Source organism: Neoarius graeffei, chromosome 1 (assembly GCF_027579695.1).
Source record: "Neoarius graeffei isolate fNeoGra1 chromosome 1, fNeoGra1.pri, whole genome shotgun sequence".
NCBI classification, from domain to species: domain Eukaryota; kingdom Metazoa; phylum Chordata; class Actinopteri; order Siluriformes; family Ariidae; genus Neoarius; species Neoarius graeffei.
In genome coordinates this window covers 100,178,050-100,201,728 of record NC_083569.1, presented here as the reverse complement: position 1 = coordinate 100,201,728, position 23,679 = coordinate 100,178,050, and the positions used below count along the sequence as shown (strand labels likewise).

Here is a 23,679-nt window from a genome sequence, read left to right as displayed (position 1 = left end):
TGACTACGGGCGAAAGGCGGGGTACACCCTGGACAAGTCGCCAGGTCATCACAGGGCTGACACATAGACACAGACAACCATTCACACTCACATTCACACCTACGGTCAATTTAGAGTCACCAGTTAACCTAACCTGCATGTCTTTGGTCTGTGGGGGAAACCGGAGCACCCGGAGGAAACCCACGCGGACACGGGGAGAACATGCAAACTCCGCACAGAAAGGCCCTCGCCGGCCACGGGGCTCGAACCCGGACCTTCTTGCTGTGAGGCAACAGCGCTAACCACTACACCACCGTGCCGCCCCATAAGATAAGATAAGATAAGATATTCCTGGCGGCACGGTGGTGTAGTGGTTAGCGCTGTTGCCTCACAGCAAGAAGGTCCGGGTTCGAGCCCCGTGGCCGGCGAGGACCTTTCTGTGTGGAGTTTGCATGTTCTCCCCGTGTCCACGTGGGTTTCCTCCGGGTACTCCGGTTTCCCCCACAGTCCAAAGACATGCAGGTTAGGTTAACTGGTGACTCTAAACTGACCGTAGGTGTGAATGTGAGTGTGAATGGTTGTCTATGTGTCTATGTGTTGTCTGTGTCTATGTGTCAGCCCTGTGATGACCTGGCGACTTGTCCAGGGTGTACCCTGCCTTTCACCCGTAGTCGGCTGGGATAGGCTCCAGCTTGCCTGTGACCCTGTAGAACAGGATAAAGAGGCTAGAGATAATGAGATGAGATGGGAAAATATTCCTTTATTGATCCCAATGAAGGGAAATTCAGGTGTTGCAGCAGCTCAACTACAGAGTAAAATATAAATAAATGAAGATTAAGTAAAAAAAACAAAAAGAATATAACATTTTATAGAATAACAAGAGAGTGCTCTGAGAGCACAATATCCCCCGCTGGCAACTACGGTATGCCATAACTCTGGTAAAATGCAACTGAATTGAATGAAATTGCAATCTGTGTATTACCGACATATAACATAGAATCCAAGTTTCATGAAATTCCTCTAAAAATTGAGAAAAGAGTTGATTTCAGAAGGTGAGTACCCTTCCTGGGACGGATGGACATCGCCACGACAATCCCCCTTTGGGCCTTTCGGCCAACGGGGGATAAAAAATTTTGCCATTACATTAAATTCCTCCAAAAGTTGTGAGGGAAGTTGATTTCAGAAAGCAAGCACACCTTGGTGAAATTGCCAAAGTACAAGTTTGTTAATAATCAAGGGCATAACTCTGGGAAAATTTGCCCAAATGAAATTAAATTTCAATCTGCGTATAACCATCATATAACAAAGCCTTTTGCCAAGTTTGGTGAAATTCCTTCACAAATTGTGAGAGGAGTTGGTTTCAGAAGAATGTACACCCTCATGAAATTGCCAAAGTACAAGTTATTTAATCAAGGCTCAAAACTCTGGTCAAATTTTCACAAATGAAATTAAATCACAATATGCGCATTACCATCATATACCAAGGCCTTCTGCCAAGCTTCGAGAAATTCATCCAAAAATTGTAAGAGGAGTTGATGCCAGAAGGAAACACACCTTCATGAAATTGTCAAATTATAATTTTGTTAATCAAGGGCGGTAACTCTGGTAAAATGTGACTGAATTGAAAGAAATTAGAATATGTGTATTACCGACATATAACAAAGAATCCTGCCAAGTTTTGTGGAATTCCTCTAAAAATTGTGAGAGTGAGAAATTTCAGAAGGTGAGCACCTTTCTCGGGATGGACAGACAGACGAATGGATGGACATCGCCACAACATAATCCCCCTTTGGGCCTTTTGGCCAGCGAGGGATAAAAATAGAACTAAATAAGGACAATTGCTCACAAAAGACAGCAACAAACAACAATAATTGGTAATGGCACTACATCCACTAGCGGTGTGCATAAACTAGTGGTGTATAAAGTGACACAGTGAATTATTGTAGTAAGAAAGTTGACAGAAATACAGTATTTACACTTGAATCAAGTAGAACTATTCCCAAATCATACAAAACAAGTCTGTTTACACTGTTACACTGCTAAAGACAAATGTGCCAAAAATAAAAGTAGTAAAAGTATCTCGTCGTACATGGCTTATAGCTAACTCGGTGCTATGCGCTTCATCGGCCATCAGTTCATGTACTACAAGATTGAGTGGAATAACTGCTTTATTCTATCCACATTCGCTGGATTTTGGGACACAGCATTTTTATTTTGTGCAAATTTGATAAATAAAAACTTTATACAAAACATCAGACAAAATCATTTCTGCTTAGACTGTAAACAAACCGGCAAAATGACAGGAGCAATTTGTGGAAAATGCAATAATTATTGAAAAATAAAAAAGATACGTTCTTACCATCAAATACTTTCATTCCATATTTTGTTGCTTTATTTCGGGGGGAAAGGGGGTTTTGTTTTCGAGTAGAGTTTTTATTTCGTCCTCGGTTGGTTTAGCAACACGCTCCGCCATTTTGTTTTTCTCTATTCACGGTATATGAGCTAATATTCTAGTAGTAGAGTAGCCAATCAGAGCGTGCAATTTCTCATATCCAGTGAATGTGGACAGAATAAAAACAGTTATCTGATGAACTGGCATCCCATCCAGGGGTGTATTCCCATATTCATGACTCATGCCTAATGTTCTTAGGATCGTCTCTGGCTCCATCATGACCCTGACGAGTGCTTATCAGTAGAGCTTATTGAATGTAAGTGAATGAGGAACATGCATGGTATTTTTATGCCAAGAAAATGGTTAAAAGGTCCCGCGGTTAGAAGATTAAAGGTCATAGGCAACGGTCGGAGGTGAAACGTAGAATATCAACTTTATTGTCTAGAAGAACGACCCAAAAAGCGAATTAAATTTTCCTAGTGTCTAATTCGCACCCTAAAATTGAATAAAATGGTTAAAATATACTGTTTTGCCCAATTTCCGAAGGTTTGTTTACATCTCACTTATGCGCACTTTTACCACCAGGGGACCATCGTCATGACGTCATTTAAGCCAAACAGACCGGGAGCAGCTCTGTGTTTACTTGCGAACCAAGCACACGTGTACGGACTTTGGTCGTGAGAGGTTGTGTCAAATGTCTGAAAGCAACAGCGATTTTGAAGTAGGAACTCTCCAAATTAAATATCGAGAGGTGAAACCATATATGTATGAACCTATGGCCGTTGCGAAGCAATCGGTGAACGTGGCTCACTGGTTTATACCGTGCAGCCTTGGAATCGGACAGCGATTCGGCCGACTCTGATCGCGGTGACCCCGGACCTCAAAAAGACTCCCGCCCAAACGATTTATCCTGGTAGTTATGATAAATTCCTACTTTCGTCGTAATACTAAATAAGAGCCCTTTTGAAGAAGAATTAAACCGCCCTCCCTAGTGGATATAGGGAACGATTACTTGACAGTGCGCCGGTAGGCCACATTAGCCTGCCATCCACGGCATTATACTATTTATAGCCGACTCTAAGCGAGGAAATATCCCTTTGTCTCATTTCCACAATGATTGTACAGGATCCCTCAGGATTCTTGACTTGTCAATTGCAAGCAAAGGTAAAAATGTTTACCTCCAATCTTCTCCTTTTTGCTTGAGCGTTGCTGCTCCGTTTCTTCTTTGACTGCTTGATTTTGTTTCACGCGCACAATCCACTCTCTCCACCTCTTCCAGAAAAAAACAACCCTCTGGCTTCACGCGCACAATCCACTCTCTCTGCCTCGTCTCCCCTTCCGGAAAAAGCCAACCCACTCGCTCCGCCTCTTTTCCTCTCTCGGAAAAAGGTAAAAACTTCTTCCTGAACCAGTCCCGTTGTTACAGTTCACTGCACAACAATAAGGCATGGTTTTTCTTTGGAAATTCCTGAACGCACGTCTGCACTCAAGCCAAACGGCAATGCAAATAAACGGAAGTGGACTCAACTCAAGCGGTTTGTGTCTTAAATGACGTCACGCGCCGAGTAGTCATGAAAATAGTCGAACAGAAATTCGACACGATCCGCGCTAACTTATTTTAATTATTACTTATTGACAATACTTCTTGGGACCAGAAGAAAATTACAGAGGGTTTTTTTAACATATAAAGTTTCAAATGTGCATAAATTGCCTATGAGCTTTAAGCATACGGGAAACTAAAAGAACCTTCTCTTTGTGTTTAAAAGTGGACTTGAAGACCTGAGGTTGAATGTTTTTCCTGAGTGATCACACCTAATCCAGCTCACTCATCACCTCATTATCAGTTAAAGTTAAAGCGGAGTGAGACTACGTGGCACCTGTGTGTGCGCATGTGTTTTGCACTCGACCTCAGGCTATTTTGGACATCTATATATTTTGTGTGAGCTCAGTGATAAAGAATGCTCCACAAATGAACAATCACCTGATGTCGCCGCAGACAGAGACAGACAGTTGTTGAGCTCGGAGCCGGACCCCAAAGCGGCAGGATGAAATGCGGCCTTTAAAATAATAAGAGCAGCATTAGTGTAACTGAAGGAGACAGGTGGCTGGGATGGCCGTCATGTGGGGAGACGGATTTCTATTCCACACACACACACACACACACGACGACAACCTAAAAAGCATTATGTTAAATAACAAATGAGGTGAACATTTCCAAGAAAAGATCATATACTTTCAGACTACACAGAGAGTCTTTTCCTCGAACAAATCAATCTTTGCGAGCTTTAAGCGTAACCACAAAGACCTCCCACTACACGCTGTTATATCTTCACCTGTGCACATGGTTGAAAGGCTGGAAAAGGCAGGTGGTGTTAAGGTCAATCCCGAACAATGTTCCCTGCCTTAGCTGTGGATTCTCCGGTCCAAAAACGTCTCACGATTCCAAGAAGAGTATGCGACGAACACAGAAATCATAAAAGTGCCACATAAAAGAACAAAACATTTCATCGAGGATTGAGTTTCAGTACAAGACAAACATTTAAGACCTTTTAAGACCTGCACCAAGGCTTTGAAATGTGTTTGGAAGTTGTACATGTCCAAGCTCTAACTCTCTGTGCCGTTTCATATTGTCCATCAAGTTCAGCAGTACTGCAGGGGGCGCTATTCAAATTTCTTAACAATTTCAACAACTTTGACAAGAAGAGTTTACAGAAAAGACTGTGTCATCGATTTTGGAATGTATCCGACTAGAAACACGTCATTTGCACCAAGCCAAGCAGTCAAAAACTATATGGTTACTATAGCGACCAAGAGAGCTGAGAGATGCGAAAACATTAATACACACATTATATATATATATACACACACATTTTATATATATATATACACAACCCCGATTCCAAAAAAGTTGGGACAAAGTACAAATTGTAAATAAAAACGGAATGCAATAATTTACAAAAATCTCAAAAACTGATATTGTATTCACAGTAGAACATAGACAACATATCAAATGTTGAAAGTGAGACATTTTGAAATTTCATGCCAAATATTGGCTCATTTGAAATTTCATGACAACAACACATCTCAAAAAAGTTGGGACAGGGGCAATAAGAGGCTGGAAAAGTTAAAGGTACAAAAAAGGAACAGCTGGACGACCAAATTGCAACTCATTAGGTCAATTGGCAATAGGTCATTAACATGACTGGGTATAAAAAGAGCATCTTGAAGTGGCAGCGGCTCTCAGAAGTAAAGATGGGAAGAGGATCACCAATCCCCCTAATTCTGCGCCGACAAATAGTGGAGCAATATCAGAAAGGAGTTCGACAGTGTAAAATTGCAAAGAGTTTGAACTTCAAATCATCTACAGTGCATAATATCATCAAAAGATTCAGAGAATCTGGAAGAATCTCTGTGCGTAAGGGTCAAGGCCGGAAAACCATACTGGGTGCCCATGATCTTCGGGCCCTTAGATGGCACTGCATCACATACAGGCATGCTTCTGTATTAGAAATCACAAAATGGGCTCAGGAATATTTCCAGAGAACATTATCTGTGAACACAATTCACCGTGCCATCCGCCATTGCCAGCTAAAACTCTATAGTTCAAAGAAGAAGCCGTATCTAAACACGATCCAGAAGCGCAGACATCTTCTCTGGGCCAAGGCTCATTTAAAATGGAAAACTGTTCTGTGGTCAGACGAATCAAAATTTGAAGTTCTTTATGGAAATCAGAGACGCCGTGTCATTCGGACTAAAGAGGAGAAGGACGACCCAAGTTGTTATCAGCGCTCAGTTCAGAAGCCTGCATCTCTGATGGTATGGGGTTGCATTAGTGCGTGTGGCATGGGCAGCTTACACACCTGGAAAGACACCATCAATGCTGAAAGGTATATCCAGGTTCTAGAGCAACATATGCTCCCATCCAGACGACGTCTCTTTCAGGGAAGACCTTGCATTTTCCAACATGACAATGCCAAACCACATACTGCATCAATTACAGCATCATGGCTGCATAGAAGAAGGGCCCGGGTACTGAACTGGCCAGCCTGCAGTCCAGATCTTTCACCCATAGAAAACATTTGGCGCATCATAAAACGGAAGATACGACAAAAAAGACCTAAGACAGTTGAGCAACTAGAATCCGACATTAGACAAGAATGGGTTAACATTCCTATCCCTAAACTTGCGCAACTTGTCTCCTCAGTCCCCAGACGTTTACAGACTGTTGTAAAGAGAAAAGGGGATGTCTCACAGTGGTAAACATGGCCTTGTCCCAACTTTTTTGAGATGTGTTGTTGTCATGAAATTTAAAATCACCTAATTTTTCTCTTTAAATGATACATTTTCTCAGTTTAAACATTTGATATGTCATCTATGTTCTATTCTGAATAAAATATGGAATTTTGAAACTTCCACATCATTGCATTCCGTTTTTATTTACAATTTGTACTTTGTACCAACTTTTTTGGAATCGGGGTTGTAGGAGCGATGGCCTGACTCAGCGAGATGTTAAAGATGTCTGTGAAGATAACTGTGAGTTCCCCCACAGTCCCTCAGCACACAACCAGGTATGTTGTCAGGACCAGGAGCTTTCCGAGCGTTGATCCTGCCGAATGATCTCCTCACACTGACCGGGGACAGCATCAGCACCTGGTCGCCAGGAGGGGTAAAGGATTTCTGTGTGGGCGTGCTGTTGTATGCCTCAAACCGAGCGAAGAAGTTGTTCAGCTCATTCAGCATAGAGGTGATGCTATCGCAGGTCTGCGGGGGGCTTGTAATCTGTGATGGTCTGTATCCCCCACCACAGGCTCCGTATAACTCTGCTGTCACTGAAGCGATGAGCTATCCTCCTGGACTACTGCCTCTTAGCCTTTCTGATGCCCTGGGACAGGTTGTTTCTAGCTGTCCTCAGGCCCACCTAATCGCCTGCTGTGAAGGCAGCATTCCTAGCCTTCAGGAGCCTATAGACCTCTCCTGTCAGCCATGGCTTCTGATTGGCCCGAACAGTGATGGTCTTGAGGTCAGTTACATCAATACACTTGGTGATGTAGGCAGAAACAGTATCTGTGTACTCCTGGAGATCTGTGGTGTTGTTGTAGGTAGCCGCTTGTGGCGCTTCCACTGTGGGCAAGATGAAGGGGTGGGGGTCAGTGATGGTGCCAGCCTCCTGAGCAGACCACAGACTCGTAGCTCTTCTCTGTGTTCAGAGTTTTGCTCTAAAACTGTGGTTCTTCTGACGTCAAGCAGGAACTCACGGCTGTATGTGCGCTTCAAGACGTGTAGACAAGACGAAGACGTACAAAAACACTGCGACTCACAGGCCAAAGAACACGAAAACATAATTTTGTTGGGAGAGAGAGCACGCACCGCCATCTTAATGTAAGCAATATTCTTTGCCCTTTTCTCATCTTCCCTTTATCATGTTCCTTTCCCTGTTTTCCCAGTCCTTTTCATCCTCTTTTCCAATGTTCCTTTTTCTCTTTCCCATTTCTTTTTTATATTTATTTCCTTCCATTAACTTTCCTTCTTTTCCCTTTCTCCTGAGTCTTTTCTAGCTTCATTTTCTTCTATTTTCATTTCCCACTCTTTCTTCCTTTTCTTGGCTCTTCTTTTTTTTTGCAATTTCTCCTTCTTCATTTCCTTTCCCATCTTCTTTCTCTCTTTTTTTTCTTAATAAGACTCAGCCATTAAGCTTAAAAAGGGTAAAAGAAAGACAGCTACTTTCTCCTGGACCCTCTCCTGCATTCCAGTTAGTAACATGCCCTTATTAGCTTTCCCACATCACTTTCTTCTGGAAGAATCTCTGATGCCATCTTAAGGGTCGTCCCATTACTTGTAGCAGCTCGATTAAAGCTTGTAAGATGAGCCATTGAGAGCTGGGGGATGAAAACATTTGTCCAGAAGTGAAATCTGATGCGGTTTCCATCTCAAAACTACAAAAGCAGGAGCAACACACTGACAAATTATCCACAGTTATCTTCAAGACAAATTGAGATGAAAACGAATGTAAGTGAAAGAGCAGATGAAGGAGCAGGAACAATAAAATAACAAGACTAAGCACTTTTCCTACATACCTAGAATTACATAAACTTGTGGTTAAACCCTTTTCCCACTATAATTTTATAATATTATGACACTCAGTCAAGAGAGAGGACTGATCCCCTTTATCCTGTGATCCTGATGGGTGTGGCCTCTTCCAGGATGACTCCATCCCATTCCATGACCTTAAAGTGCACCACAATTAAATTTCAACCAAATTGATGCATTTCCATATTTCAATTGCTGTGGAAAAGAGTCAGTCATATAATGGGCTTGAAAAGCATTCTCACTACTATTAGGAAATAGCAATGTTTCAATCCCGATAGTGTTATAGAAGTCTTTCTCTGATGTCACAGATTTTGTTTATCATGCAGCGTCCGCCATATTGCCAGGCAAAGAAGGAAACAGCCGCGACAATGAATAATGAAAATCGAGACGATTGCAGTCAGTACAGTCTCTCTGAAATGATTAACAATTTATTTTATATCAGCAGATCACATTACATCCAAAAGCTGAAACATGCAGGTATCACAGATCCATATAATTTACCCACAAATGTATTTATTTATTATTTATTCTGCACACTGCTCACATGCTCTCTCTCTCTCTCTCTCTCTCTCTCTGTTCAGAGGAGTTAAATGCAGAGAAGGAATTTCACTGTGCTTGAGTGTACATCTGACAAAAATAAAGGCTTCTTCTTCTTCATTTACCCACAAATGTATTTATTCCACTTGAAAAGTGTTCTACAAACCAGCTACCAGATTTGGGACACTACGACATCCTGAACTATTTAGTATTTGGGACTTCTAAATACACCAGAAATGCTAAAGGCTTCCAAAAGAACACATGCCTACCAATATTTCAAGGCAGGTTTCATGCCGGAATGTTATAGGAAATTCCCACTAAAGAAAAATACCTTATTATGACAAAGGTAAGCTCATACGTGGACTTCTAACAGTAATAAACAAGCCAGGGCCTAGATCTAGCATATTTTATGGTGTTTAGCTCAGTCTACATTATCAGTACAGAACAAACATGCTGCTAGTTGAGCCAAGCATTAGGTCTAATAAAATATATCACATCCAAAGCCCACATCCAGATCTAGATTTTAACGTTTCACAGAGCTTTCACACTAACCTGATACAAAATATTCTCCACACACATGGGGATGTTTGTATCATCCAGACTTCCTGTTTAACTGCAGCTCACCATTTTTCTCGTATTTCTGGGTTCTCCGGGAAGTGGTGAAAAATTAAACTAGGCTGATCTCCATGTCTGTTACTACATCCAAAAGCACTACAGGTCTCTGGGATTGTTCTTTTAGATGGAACTTCTACAAGTTTATCCGAATTGGGCTTACAATCACTTGTGTACACTTGTGCCAGTTGCTGGCAAACACAAAGCTTGCCTGGCAACATGGCCATGTAAATAAATCCACAGTTGCGATGACATCACATGAAAGTTCCTCATAGCCATACATGGCTAGGAGTCCTAGCAAAATTGCTTATGCTCTGTGGGTAAAAAAGGAATAGTATACTCTCTCTCTCTCTCTCTCTCTCTCACACCTGTCAAGCACAACAATGCTAGGCAAATGTGGGTTTCCCTGATCTCAAGTATGCAGAAGAGGGTAGATAGCACTTTCCTAAGACAGTGTTCCTTCACCCTTGGCTAAGCTTCAACATCCCTGCTTGGTCACAGTCATGTGATCAGGAATGCTAGCTAGTGGGTGGGGATTGGCAAATGGTCAAATTGGGAGAAAATGTGGATTGGAATATTCCTTGATGGAAAAACTTATGAGTAATAGAAAAGCAAAAAAAAAAAAAGTCTTAGCTTCCGCAAAGGTTTTACGGCTTTGTGGAACATCTTCAGTTTCAAGAGCCCTCTACTTATGGATTTGCTTGTTGTGGGTTAAACATCTTCCCCTTATGACAGCAGAACTTGAATCTGGTCTCAAGAATCTGCTTTCATTATTGATTTGGACTTGTGCCAAAGTCTTACAGGTATTTGTACTTGGAATTGTCTTGGTCTCAGATATTGGGCTCACTAGATACGGTCTTGATCTCAATCAAGAGATTGTAAAAGTAATGCTTGCATTGTCTTTTGCCATTAGAGCAACGTATGAATGAAGCCAACTCAATGACATGAAGGCTTGGCCTCGAAAAGGCTTTGATAGTTTTTAGTTTTAATCCTGACTTATTATCAATTGAACTCAATCTTGGCTAAGCCTCAACCCCCTTAAGACTTGGCCTTGACTCGATCTCAGTGATTCCTGGATATTGGACTTGTCTTGGATTGGCAATGATGGTCTTAACAACAGCCCTAGTTCCTCTTCCTAAAACTTGTACCAGTAATTGTAACCAGTAATAATACAGTATTTATGTCCAAGATGACCTCAGAGAGACTGGAACTCAGTCAGAGATTTTAGCCCGGCATTGTGAATAAAGTCTGTCCAAGGTCCAAGTTTGGGTTCTTTACACATAAAGAAACCTTTTTTTAATCAGTTTGTTCAGTGTAGGGTAGGGTGACCAGACGTCCCTGTTTTCCAGTTTTGGTGGCCTGTCCCCAGACTGTCCCTGTTTTTAACCATGACTGACAGACCCCCCCCGACCGAAATATCTACCAGATTTCAGCAGACACCTCAAGTATTGTTTTGTGGATCACTTTAAGATGGGCTCAGGCTGACAGCAGAGATGTTCTAGAACACCTCTGGTGATAGCCTTTCCAGTATTTTGATTGGTGGAGCTGAGGAACAATTTTTTAGCGGCATGGTAGAATCTTGACCTAAACTAAAGTCACTCATTCAGCTTTGACAGACCACTTCATCCACTCCTGGACAGGTGAACCATAGTCTTTTCTTGCAGGCCTAAGTGACATTGTTTGCCATCTGTTATTTCGTCTTTAAATGTACAAGCTACATTTTGCAGTGTTGTATATCATTGCTTGTCACACTGTATTAAGATGTAGTGGTTGACCCAACAAACCGTAGCCTACTGCGGCCAATGCTAGCAGGAGAAAGCTCAGTGCAGCGCCAATCGGTCAGCTGAAGTTGTTGCTAGATGTAGCATTGCTGTAACAGAAATCTAGTTCAGGTAAAATTGTAATAGTTCAATGGCATAAGCTAACTTACACACAAATTGGTGTGTTATCCCACAGGGTAGCTGGCTATGTAAAGCTGTAGGTTTATGGTAATGTTACCAAAGTGTCAGTAATTTGTATAATTTGCTGTGATGTGTAGCGGACTACATATTTTGATTAAGGCTACTCATTTAGGCTCGGTCGTCGATTCAGCTATGGCTACAAGTTAGGCTATGGGAGATCGGGAATCATTTGTATCGTCAATATGTTACCATACCTTGAAATTGCTTGGATTGAAGTAAACAGTTTATTTAAATTGTGTTGTGTGTTTTGTATATTTTTAAATACATTGTCCGTTACTAGTGGCGTATATGGTAATTAATTTAATATATTTACTTTCATGGGTCTAAAACATGTATTTCAGCTAGCGTACAATTTAAGAGTCTATAAATTTAAACTATGTGCCCATACCAGAGATGTTCACATTGTCTTTAATTAATATTAACCTAAAGCAGTTGCGCAATCGGCCTACAGTGCACTCAGTGAGGAAAATCCCACTTTTAATACAATGCATGATCAAAATACATGAAAACCAGAAATGTCCCCCCTTTTTATTACAATGTCCCCGGTTTTCTTCTCAGAAATCTGGTCACCTTAGTGTAGGGTTCCAGCTCTGTTCTGCGCATTAAACAAAGCCTCTAAACCCCCACATATCTCTATAAATAAACACAATGGCACACACTTTCAGTAACACACACAGGCTATTTTTGAGAGAACAGAGTCTCGCTGGCGTGATAAGCACCGGGATTCTGTATCCTTCAACAGGTGGATGTGTTTGCAGTGCGTGCGTGCGTGCGTGTGCCATGTGCAAGAGAGTGTATGAACAAAAGAAAAGCAAAAGTGAAAGAGAAAGAGGAACAGTGACTCATCGATAAGCCATTTAACACAATACAAAAAGTCCATTACACATACATGTCAACCTATACGGAATGTCCGTATTTTATACAGATTTGATTCAATAAACGTAGTACGGGCGTACAAATAAAGTTATACGGATTCTTTAAAAAAACTTCAATATTTATTTAGAGCTATAATCAATTCCCACGATGATAAAAGAGCGCATAACATTTACAAACGTACTGTACAGCACAGAAAGCACAGACAGCCTGTCACGGAGTGAGCCGTGGCGCTCGCGCACACACACCCACTTCTCTCACGCAAGCGCTCAGCGCACAGGCAGCAATCTGCCAGCAACGTTCAAACATCTTGGCTGACCTGTCGCTGTGAGTTGCACTTCATTTCCATTACTGTTTTCTGTATGGATATTACTGGTTTTCAAGCATTTCATACTCCACCGTTTGCCATAGTTTCTAACGAGAGCAGCATTTGTTACGAGTGCAGGGAAAGGCCTACCGGCATTCTAGTAACATTTGTTTGGCTCCACTCATATGTAAAACGCATCACACATTTCTAAGCATTTTCATCTCCCATCTGTTAAGCATTGTCTATGGTCTAGGAAACACACATACAAACCGGTTATTTCTAACGTCAAGTTTATTTAGTTTTAGCATTTTTTTATAACACAAAACAGTTTTCAGTAACTCATCACGCAAACTCCACATACTTCCTGTTTGTTGCGAGAAACCGAGGGACTGTACCATTGGCTTGTTATGGAGGGGTTTCGTGGGTGTTTGGTAGAACGGACTATTTTAACGGGGGTGTTTTACTGGTGTTGGGGAAACATGTATTTTACTATGCACTGAAAGGTTTTTGGTTAATGAAAATTATTTTGGATGTTTGTGTATTTTGTGTTTGTTTCTTTAAATTGTTATTTTGTATTTAGGATGTCATTATTTAGTTGATTGATTAATTTTGCAATTTGGGCTCAGCTGTGGGCGGGGCTGCGGGTATGTAAGCTCTGCAGTAGCTCCAGAGCCTCAGTTGTGGTTGGAACGTCTTGTTTGAAGGTACTGTGGTTTGGCTGCCTAATAGTTTTGTTCAGGGTCTTTTTAATTTAGCCCCACTTTACACGGGGACGGTCTGAAACAAAAACGCAAAAGTCCGTTTTCATTCTCACTTTTTTCCGCGTCTACACGACTGTTTTCAAGGAGGAAATCTGCGTCTATACGGTGACACATAAATGTGTGGAATTCAATTGGATGTGCATGCCAGGCGGCTAGGTGGTGCTGTGAAAGACCTCCGCTATGTCTGCACGCATGCGCAACGTCTTCCGTCTTGTCTGATCTGCACATCTGCGCCATGAAAACTTTGACTACTCTGGCTATGGTAAGTAAGAAAGTAAGTAAAAAAGTAAGAGCATACTATACCCGCCTCTGTTCATTAACGGTATACAGTATGTGCAGATTCGGTATAGATGTTCGAAGGACTCCTGGACGTTTATTAAAGCTGCCAGAGCAGCTTGAAGGTCCGTTGGATCGATGTAATCAGACATGCTCTTACTTTTTTACTTACTTTCTTACTTCCCGGGCTGGCATGTACAGTATATGACATATGTATGACGTAAACGCGTACCCGACGTGAGCAGATCCGAGCAGAGTTTCGCGTATTGGGTAGTTTAGACGGATATGCAACGGGGGCTGTTTTTAACTTATCCACTCTGGAAGGCGTTTTCAATTTTTTCCGTTTTTCAGCCTCGGAAACGCCGTCCCCATGTAGACGAAAGGCACTTCCGATAAAATATTTAGTCATTTTTACCCGACAGCATCCTCGTGTAAACAGGCCCTTAGTCTGGCAAACTTGAAGCCTCTTTATTTTTGTGTTTTCTTATTTTGTTTGTATAGTTTTCTTTTTGGCAATTTGAACCTTTGGTTGGCGCACTGTAAATATTTGCACTATTTTAAGAAAAGCTTTGAAAATAGAAAAAATAAAAAATATATTTTTGGAGGAAGAAGTTTTCCGGCTCTCTGTCTGCTCCACCGCCGTGCCGTCCATCCTTGCAACTATATCTCAAAGTTTATAAATGTTTTAAACCATCATTGAATTTGAAAACATTCATTCATATATATATATATATATATATATATATATATATATATATATATATATATATATATTTTATTTATTTTATGTGGGAAAGGGGGACTGTGAATTGGGCAAATGCCCCCTAGACCGGCCAGGCATTTCAGAGTTTTTTTAAATGTCCCATTCTCATCCCTGGGTGCAGAGTGCTAAAAAAGCTGTCATGGAGTACAATTCCGAACATTAGAGTGACACTTTGTGTTTTTGTCAAACATTGGAGCTTTGTATTCATTCTGAAGGTTTATTGTTATTAATATTGAATAAAAAGTAACTGGGATATATCATTGTTAATTATCATTCAAATTTTAGGCAAATTATTTTAATTTGCATCTTATACGGATTTTATAAGGGGAATACGGATTTTGGAGGTTGGTTATACAGGTTTGATTGACCAAAGGTTGACATGTATGATTACAGTTAGCGCACTAATGCTAGTGTCTGAAAGTGTTTTTGTGAACAGGTAGCACGCTAACACTAGCATTTGAGTGTTTCCGTTCACAGTTAGTACGCCAACACTGGAGTTTGAGTGTTTTTCTTAACAGTTAGCACACTAATGTGAGGGTTCGAAAGTGTTTTTGTTAACAGCCAGCTACAGAATTACAGCTGAGCAATCATTTCCCAGAGTTCAACAGCACTTTGGTGTAATGATACAGTAAAACTTGACTTGGTTCTCCAAAAATAAAGCTATTTACATATCTTGTTCTCTTGAGACACTAAAAGCAGTAGCATGGCAACAGCAGTCCACTAGTTTCCCACAAATCCCTCACAAACCACAATGACCTACTTGGAAGTTTAAACAAAAGCAAAGGCACAGAACAGCATTAAACCCTAAAAAGGACCTTGATATGAGGTTGTGCTCTGTGCCAAAACCTTGACTCCATATGAAAAGTGTCTCACAGAGGCTCAGTGCCCAGTAAAATCTACAGGATTATTCGTCTTCATCCTGTTTTTTGTTTGTTTTTTAGCCTGAGGAGAATTTTTTACACTGTCTGTCGGAGCAAGAGCACAAGCTCAGGGTATATTTTACCATCATAATCAAGAGGAATGAGCATCTGGAGCTCGGGCGCTCTGTAACATGACTGACCCAGTCTTAGGAAACGCCTATTTGAATCTGCTTGCAGTCACTTGTATAAATGTGCATGTGAAATAAAATTATACTGCCAAGTCTAAGTAAGGTTCTTGGAGCATTGAATGATGTGTGTATGGTATGGGAGTATGTTTTTATATCTTGGTGGAGACCAAGGATAGGAATATCTGAGAGTTTGGACCTTGTAGGGACATTTGACTGGTCTCCACAAGTTGCAAATGAATAAATAAATAAATAAATAAATAAATACAAGAGCTAACACGTTTCCCTTTCATTACAAAGGCTGAGGTTAGAGTTTGATTTAAGTGCAGACACCACATTAATTATCTTTATCAGCACCAATGGAAGGTTCTTTGAAGGATATTAAGACAAAAAAGTGTGTGTACTTGTTTATTACTTAACTATTTTTCTTGGGAATACTGAACACTCCACACAAGTCCAAGCGATTTAAAGGACAAACAAGAGACAGGCACTGGCAAAGAATGCTAATTCCAGCAAATGTGTTTCTCATGGTATACACTCACCTGACCCAAATCCAGAGTGACGTTTATCTCGTTGTACCTCAGTCCCCTTGAGAGAGGTGGGCTCTGCCACCAGCGCTCTGTGCCATCGATGGCATTGTTCACTGGGTGGGCTTTCTCAGGGTTATTGGCATTGCAGTGGTCACAGTACTGCCCCTGAAAAGAAAAAAAAAAATCACACAAAGGTTCAGGGTCTCATACTTATATTCTACATATCTGCACTCGAACAAAAAGAGGTTCTTCAAGGGTTTGTAACTGATTAAAAAGGTCAACGATAAGGAAACACTGTTGTTGGGTTTTATACAGGACTTTTAAGGGTTTCCACTGAGGAACAACCAAAGGACCCTTAAGGGTTCTGTATAATGTATATAATAAGTTTGAAAAATATTGTATAGAACATAGCTTGTATAAAAATTGTTGAAATAAAGTTACATTGCAGGTATTTAGCAGACACTTTTATCCAGAGTGATGTACAACATACTCAGAGCAGCCTGGGGAGCAGTTGGGGGATAAGGTGCCTTGCTCAAGGGCAGTTCAACCATTCCTGCTGGTCCAGGGAAGTGAACTGGTGACCTTTTGATCCCAAAACTGCTGCTCTAACCATTAGGCCATTGCTTTCCCTAATAAGCACAATAATGCTTACCAATTGTGGGCTTCCCTGAACTCTTGTATCTGGAAGAGGGTAGATAGCACTTTCCTGAGAGGGTGTTCTGCCACCTTTTGCTATACTTCAGCAAAATTACCTATCCATCCATTATCCATAGCCACTTATCCTGTGCAGGGTTGCAGGCAAGCTGGAGCTTATCCCAGCTGACTATAGGTAAGGTACACCCTGGACAAGTCATCAGGTCATCACAGGGCTGACACATAGAGACAAACCACTATTCACACTAACACCTACGGTCAATTTAGAGCCACCAATTAGCCTAACCCGCATGTCTTTGGACTGTGGGGGAAACCGAAGCACCCAGAGGAAACCCATACAGACACAGGGAGAACATGCAAACTCCACACAGAAAGGCCCCCGTCACCCACTGGGCTCGAACCCAGAACCTTCTTGCTGTGAGGCAACAGTGCTAACCAGTACACCACTGTATTACCTATGAGAATGTTTATTGCAAAAACAGAGGTGCTCTTTAGATGCTGGTTTTATTGGCATGGACTCAAAACACATTTCAAACCCAAAACTTCAATAAATAAATAAATAAATAAATAATGGGGGGGGGGGATGCACAGAAGCGCTTACACTTTTACCCAAATAAAGAAATCCATTTTATCAATATGCAGTTTGGAAACACCCCCAACCTTATATCAAAATCCCCCATGAAAATCTGCCTATGTTTGTATATCGGAACATGAGTATTCCATACATACTGATCAGCAATAACAAAAAAACAGCGGTCTAATATTGTGGAGATCCCCTTTGTGCCTCCAAAACAGGCATGGACTCTACAAGACCTCCACAAGAACATCGACCAAGACCATCGAGGCATGGACTCCATAAGACCTCTGAAGATGTATTGTGGTATCTGGCACCAAGACACCTTAGCAGCAGATCCTTTAAATCCTATAAGCTGTGAGGTGGAGCCTCCATGGATTGGACTTGTTTGTTTAGCACAGCCCATAGATACTCGATGGGGCTGAGATCTGGCTAATTTGGAGGCCAAGTCAATACCTTGAACTCTTTGTCAAGTTCCTCAAACCATTTCTGAACAAATTTTGCAGTGTAGCAGGGGCATTATCTTGCTGAAAGAGGCCACTGCCATTAGGGAATAATGTTACCATGAAGGAGTGTACTTGATCTGTAACAATATTTAGGTAGGGAATACATGGCAAAGTAGCATCCACATGAATGCCAGGATCCAAGGTTTCCCAGAGCATCACACTGCTTCCATTAGCTTGCCTTCTTCCCATAGTACATCCTGGTGACATGTCTTCCCCAGGTCAGTAATACACACGCATCCAGTCATCCATATAATACATGTGCACCACAGACCAGGCCAGCTTCTTCCATTGTTCCATGGCCCAGTTTTGATGCTCACATGCCCATTGGAGGTGCTTTTGGCAGTGGACAGGGGTCAGCATGGGCACTCTGACCGGTCTTCAGCTATGAAGCCCCATACACAGCAAGCTGTGATGCACTGCACTGTGTGTTCTACACCATTCTATCATAGCCACTGTTAACTTTTTCAGCAATTTGTTCTACAGTAGCGCTTCTATGGGATGGGACTAGACAAGCTAGCTTTCGATCCCCACACACATCAATGACCCCTGGATGGCCATGACCCTGTTTTTGGTTCACTGGTTGTCCTTTTTTGGACCACTTTTGGTAGGTAATAACCACTGCAGATCAGGAACACTTGAAGAACCATTTTGGAGATGCTCAGATCCAGTCATCACAATTTGGTCCTTGTCAAAAGCAATCAGATCCTTACACTGGCCCATTTTTCCTGCTGCCAACACATCAACTTTGAGAACTTGCTGTTCTCTTGCTGTTTAATATATCCCACCCCTTGACAGGTGCCACTTTAACAACATAATCAATGTAATTCACTTCACCCGTCTGTGTTTTTAATGTTATGGCTGATTGGAGTGTGTGACAGTCTGGGAAAACCCATCAAATATCACTGTGGCTGAAGTTTCTAGCATGTGGAGGCAGGGATGGGGTATGGTCGATCACCAGTTTGTGAAAGGAGGGTGGAGTTGGGAGAGTGAGTGGTAAAGAGGGGGATTTTGCTTATGAGTGTTCTGTTCTAGCAAGCAATAGCAAGGATAAAGGGGGGAGAAACAAGAGCCATGAGAGAGCCGCTTGGCACAGAACTGTGGGGATGTGGGTGAGATTTTTTAATCTTGCTTTGGCAATCTTCCTGCAAAGATCGTGTTGTTTAAGGAGCAAGTTTAAAAGTCAGTAAGTCTGCTTAAAGATGTCTGAAACCTTGCTAGCTTTGTTCAGTACTAACCAAAATTGCAGATGGTGAGTTGGCCTAGTGGTTAACATGTCCACCTCTTGACCAGGAGATTGCAAGTTCTACTTGCAGTCAAGTCATGCCATCATAAAAATGGTACCTACTACCATCTGGCAAGGCACACCGCAATACAGATGTGAGTGGGGAAGTCAAACTCTCACGGTTACCAGGGTACTAGCCCCCCACTGTAACCCTAGCTGTACAGGCAAGAGGCTATCAAAATGGAGATTGGCGCGGCACCCATATGCCTTAAAGAGTTGGTTAGTATGGGGACAGGAGACTGCCTGGAGAGACCAGATTCTGGCATGAGAAGGACTTTGACTTTTTGAACCAAAATTGCATGATTGTCATTTCAGCTCCTCCTGTTTCGGACATGATTTTTTTTACTTCCAATTTGACAGGTCTGCTCACAAATGATAAATAAATAAATAAATAAATAAATAAACGAAACTCAGATGAGGGTGGGTTCCCTTTCAAGTCTGGTTCCTCTCAAGGTTTCTTCTTCATATCATCACAGGGAGTTTTTCCTCACCAAGGTCACATCTGGCTTGCTCAATAGGGATAAATTTATATATTACATTATCTCTAGCCGCTTTATCCTTCTACAGGGTCGCAGGCAAGCTGGAGCCTATCCCAGCTGACTACGGGCGAAAGGCGGGGTACACCCTGGACGAGTCGCCAGGTCATCACAGGGCTGACACATAGACACAGACAACCATTCACACTCACATTCACACCTACGGTCAATTTAGAGTCACCAGTTAACCTAACCTGCATGTCTTTGGACTGTGGGGGAAACCGGAGCACCCGGAGGAAACCCACGCGGACACGGGGAGAACATGCAAACTCCGCACAGAAAGGCCCTCGCCGGCCCCGGGGCTCGAACCCAGGACCTTCTTGCTGTGAGGCGACAGCGCTAACCACTACACCACCGTGCCGCCTAAATTTATATATTTAATATCTAAATTGAGGAATTTATATATTTCTATAAAGCTGCTTTGCTACAATGTCCATTGTTAAAAGCGCTTTACAAATGAAAATGAATTGAATTGAAGTCTCTGTTCTCCTTTAGTAGTGAATCCCAAACTAATTTCAGCCAATATCATTGGGAAGGGAAGGGAAGGGAAGAATTCTCAATGCTTTGAAAGTTGAAAGCTATTTTGCGCCGCAGTTCAAATGTATATATTTAGTATCAGGCTAAAACCTAATTCATTCACTCACAGATGTAGCTTTGAGTCAGAAGTCACAAAGGCACAAAGTAGTTCAGAAACTAATGTAGCTTTTAAGCAAAGGCTGCTCTTGTGAGAGAAAGGTTTGTTTAATTACAGAAGCTAGTGATCTGTGCAATATCTCACTCTGCACTGCAAAAAAATATAGGAGTTGAAACCATGTTGAATAAAGGCAAATTTATCAAATATTTCTCAATACAACAACAACCATTTAGTTTTCAGAGGTCATTTTTCCTGATTAGGGTAGACTTCCCTCATGGCATTTCTCATTCCTTGTCTCCACTTTTCTTTGTCATTGATATCATCAATATCCATCTTCCACTCTTTTAGATCTTTCTGAATAACATGGTTCTGTGACATTCGGGGCCTCCCTTTGGGCCTACTGCCCTCAACTTCCATCTTCCTTATCGTTTTAATCCATACTTGATCTTCACTTCTTTCAACATGGCCAAGCCATCTCAGTCTATTCTCCCTCATAACAGCAGATATATCTTCTACACCCAGCACTTTCCTAGCCCCACATACATCAATAATCCATCCAGTCATCCACCTCAACATCTTTCTTTCATCTCTTTGCAGTCTTTTCTCTTCCTGTAATCTAATTGGCTATGTTTCACTACCATATATCATGACAGGCCAGATGCATGTTTTATAGATTAACCCCTTCATGTTGTTGGGGATATCTTTGGCAACAACCACCCCTGCTAACTCTCTGAATTTCAGCCACCCAGCTCTGATCCCTCTACTTACTGCCACTTGGCAACTACCATTCTCTTCAATGATATCGCCCAGATAGCAAAACTGGTGCACAACTTCAAACTCACAATCCTGTAGAGTACTATCTGATGTTTCATCCTCATTGAGCATGCCCTGACATCTTAAGCACTTGAAAATACCTGCTACCTTGCCCAAACTACCTCTCACCCCACTGCATCTTTTATGCACCCATCTCCCACAGGTCATACATACAAGGGAGTTTGATCCAACCCCCTTGCAACACACCCCACAGGGCCATTTCACCTTATGCAGTGTCTCTCCTGATGTTTTCACACCACAAATTAATACTTTTGTCTTCGACTTATTAACTCTGAGTCCCTTTCTCTCTAGTGCATCCATCCAGACCAGGAGCCGTTCTTTCTCAATAGGAGTGACATTTAAAAGTAATAAAACCCATCCATCATCTGTAACTGCTTATCCTGTACAGGGTCACAGGCAAGCTGGAGCCTATCCCAGCTGATTATGGGCACACCCTGGACAAGTCACCAGGCCATTGTAGGGCTAACACATAGAGATAAACCACCATTCACACTCTCAGTCAATTTAGAGACACCAATTAACCCAACCTGCATGTCTTTGAACTGTGGGGGAAACTGAAGCACCCAGAGGAAACCCACACAGACACAGGGAGAACATGCAAACTCCACACAGAAAGGCCCTCGTCGGCTGCTGGGCTCAAACCCAGGACATTCTTGCTGTGAGGTGACAGTGCAAACCACTACACCACCATGCCGCCCCAAGTAATAAAACCATTTATTGTAAATAAAAATATGAAAACATCTTATTGTACTGGCAGATAATATGGAGTGTGTACACGTGTGCGCATGTTTCCGTCACCAATCTTGGCTGACAAAGTGTTCATGTTGCCTTATGTCTGATTGATGTTTTATTTGAACATCGGAAAGCGTCTTGCGAACCTTTGAGCCTTTTTCTTAAATCAATTTTTAATGACAGTCAACATTTAAAATGAGGCTCGACAATTTATTTTAGAAGCAATTTTTTATTATATTTCTTAAAGTTTTCTTTACATCCTGATAGCTGGTGTCACAGTGGTGTAGTGGTTAGCGCTGTTGCCTCACAGCAAGAAGGTCCGGGTTCGAGCCCCGTGGCCAGCGAGGGCCTTTCTGTGTGGAGTTTGCATGTTCTCCCCGTGTCCGCGTGGGTTTCCTCCGGGTGCTCCGGTTTCCCCCACAGTCCAAAGACATGCAGGTTAGGTTAACTGGTGACTCTAAATTGAGCGTAGGTGTGAATGTGAGTGTGAATGGTTGTCTGTGTCTATGTGTCAGCCCTGTGATGACCTGGCGACTTGTCCAGGGTGTACCCCGCCTTTCGCCCGTAGTCAGCTGGGATAGGCTCCAGCTTGCCTGCGACCCTGTAGAACAGGATAAAGCGGCTACAGATAATGAGATGGCATGAGATCCTGATAGCTATGAAGTAATCAAATGCTCTGGCAATAAAAAGATATAAATCCATCATACATGGCAGTTACAGGGCTGTAAAAAGCCCGTCTAATCATTCCAGTCAGTCCGAAATCGAGGCAGACATATTGTTAGAGCTAGTCAACGGCTGTGAGTCGTAACAATAGCTATTCATTGTTTACATTTATTATGACTGTTAGGTGTTTTCTTACATGTGAATGAAACATGAGTTAGTTGGACATGACAATGACACGCTACTTTCCACTACCCAATGCTCTCTCTCTCTCTCTCTCTCTCTCTCTCTCTTTCTCATGGACTCGTCCTCCAGCAGTAATCAGGCAGTGCATGTGTTTTGGAGGACTGGCTTTGAAGGGAGGGAGGGAGGGCGTAGGGTTTTTCAGCTGGATACTTTCCAAATCTAGCTTGCTCTTGCTGGTTTTTCTTATGCTGCCTACCCTAGCTTTAAACTTTTTTAAAAATTTAATTCTTATTATTCTTATTCCTCTTATCATTATTTCCCCATTCATCTCACTATTTAAGTTCATTTTCCACTTATAAGAAATAAATATTTGCGTGCGACTGATAAAGCAATGTTCATTGTTTCACTAAATGCTGTTAAGTGGCTGTAGAGCATCACTGCCACATGGAAAGAGGTTTTAAATTCTATAATTTACATAATACAGTATGGGCGGCACAGTGGTGTAGTGGTTAGCGCTGTCACTTCACAGCAAGAAGGTTCTGGGTTTGAGCCCAGTGGTCAACGGGGGCCTTTCTGTGTGGAGTTTGCATGTTCTCCCCGTGTCTGCATGGGTTTCCTCCGGGTGCTCCGGTTTCCCCCACAGTCCAAAGACATGCAGGTTAGGTTAACTGGTGACTCTAAGGCCAAGTTTACATTAGACCGTATCTGTCTCGTTTTCTTCGCGGATGTACTGGAAACGGGAATCCGCCAGGGTCCACGTATTCAATCCAGATCGTGTCTGGTCCGGTGCTGTGTAAACATTGAGAATACACCGATACGCTGTGCTGAGCTCTAGCTGGCGTCGTCATTGGACAATGTCACTGTGACATCCACCTTCCTGATTCACTGGCGTTGGTCATGTGACGCGACTGCTGAAAAATGGCGCGGACTTCCGCCTTGTATCACCTTTCATTAAAGA

The 23,679-nt window shown here is 42.1% G+C and overlaps 1 protein-coding gene across 2 annotated transcripts in view; it reads right to left on the bottom strand.

The window, feature by feature from the left end:
- Positions 1-23,679, bottom strand: part of LOC132877029 (laminin subunit alpha-3-like) — a 335,048-nt gene that overhangs the window by 299,726 nt on the left and 11,643 nt on the right. For both annotated transcript variants that reach the window (XM_060913563.1, XM_060913572.1), the window contains exon 2: positions 16,136-16,288. In XM_060913563.1, coding sequence (XP_060769546.1) covers positions 16,136-16,288 — 153 coding nt within the window. The remainder of the gene's footprint in view (positions 1-16,135; positions 16,289-23,679) is intronic.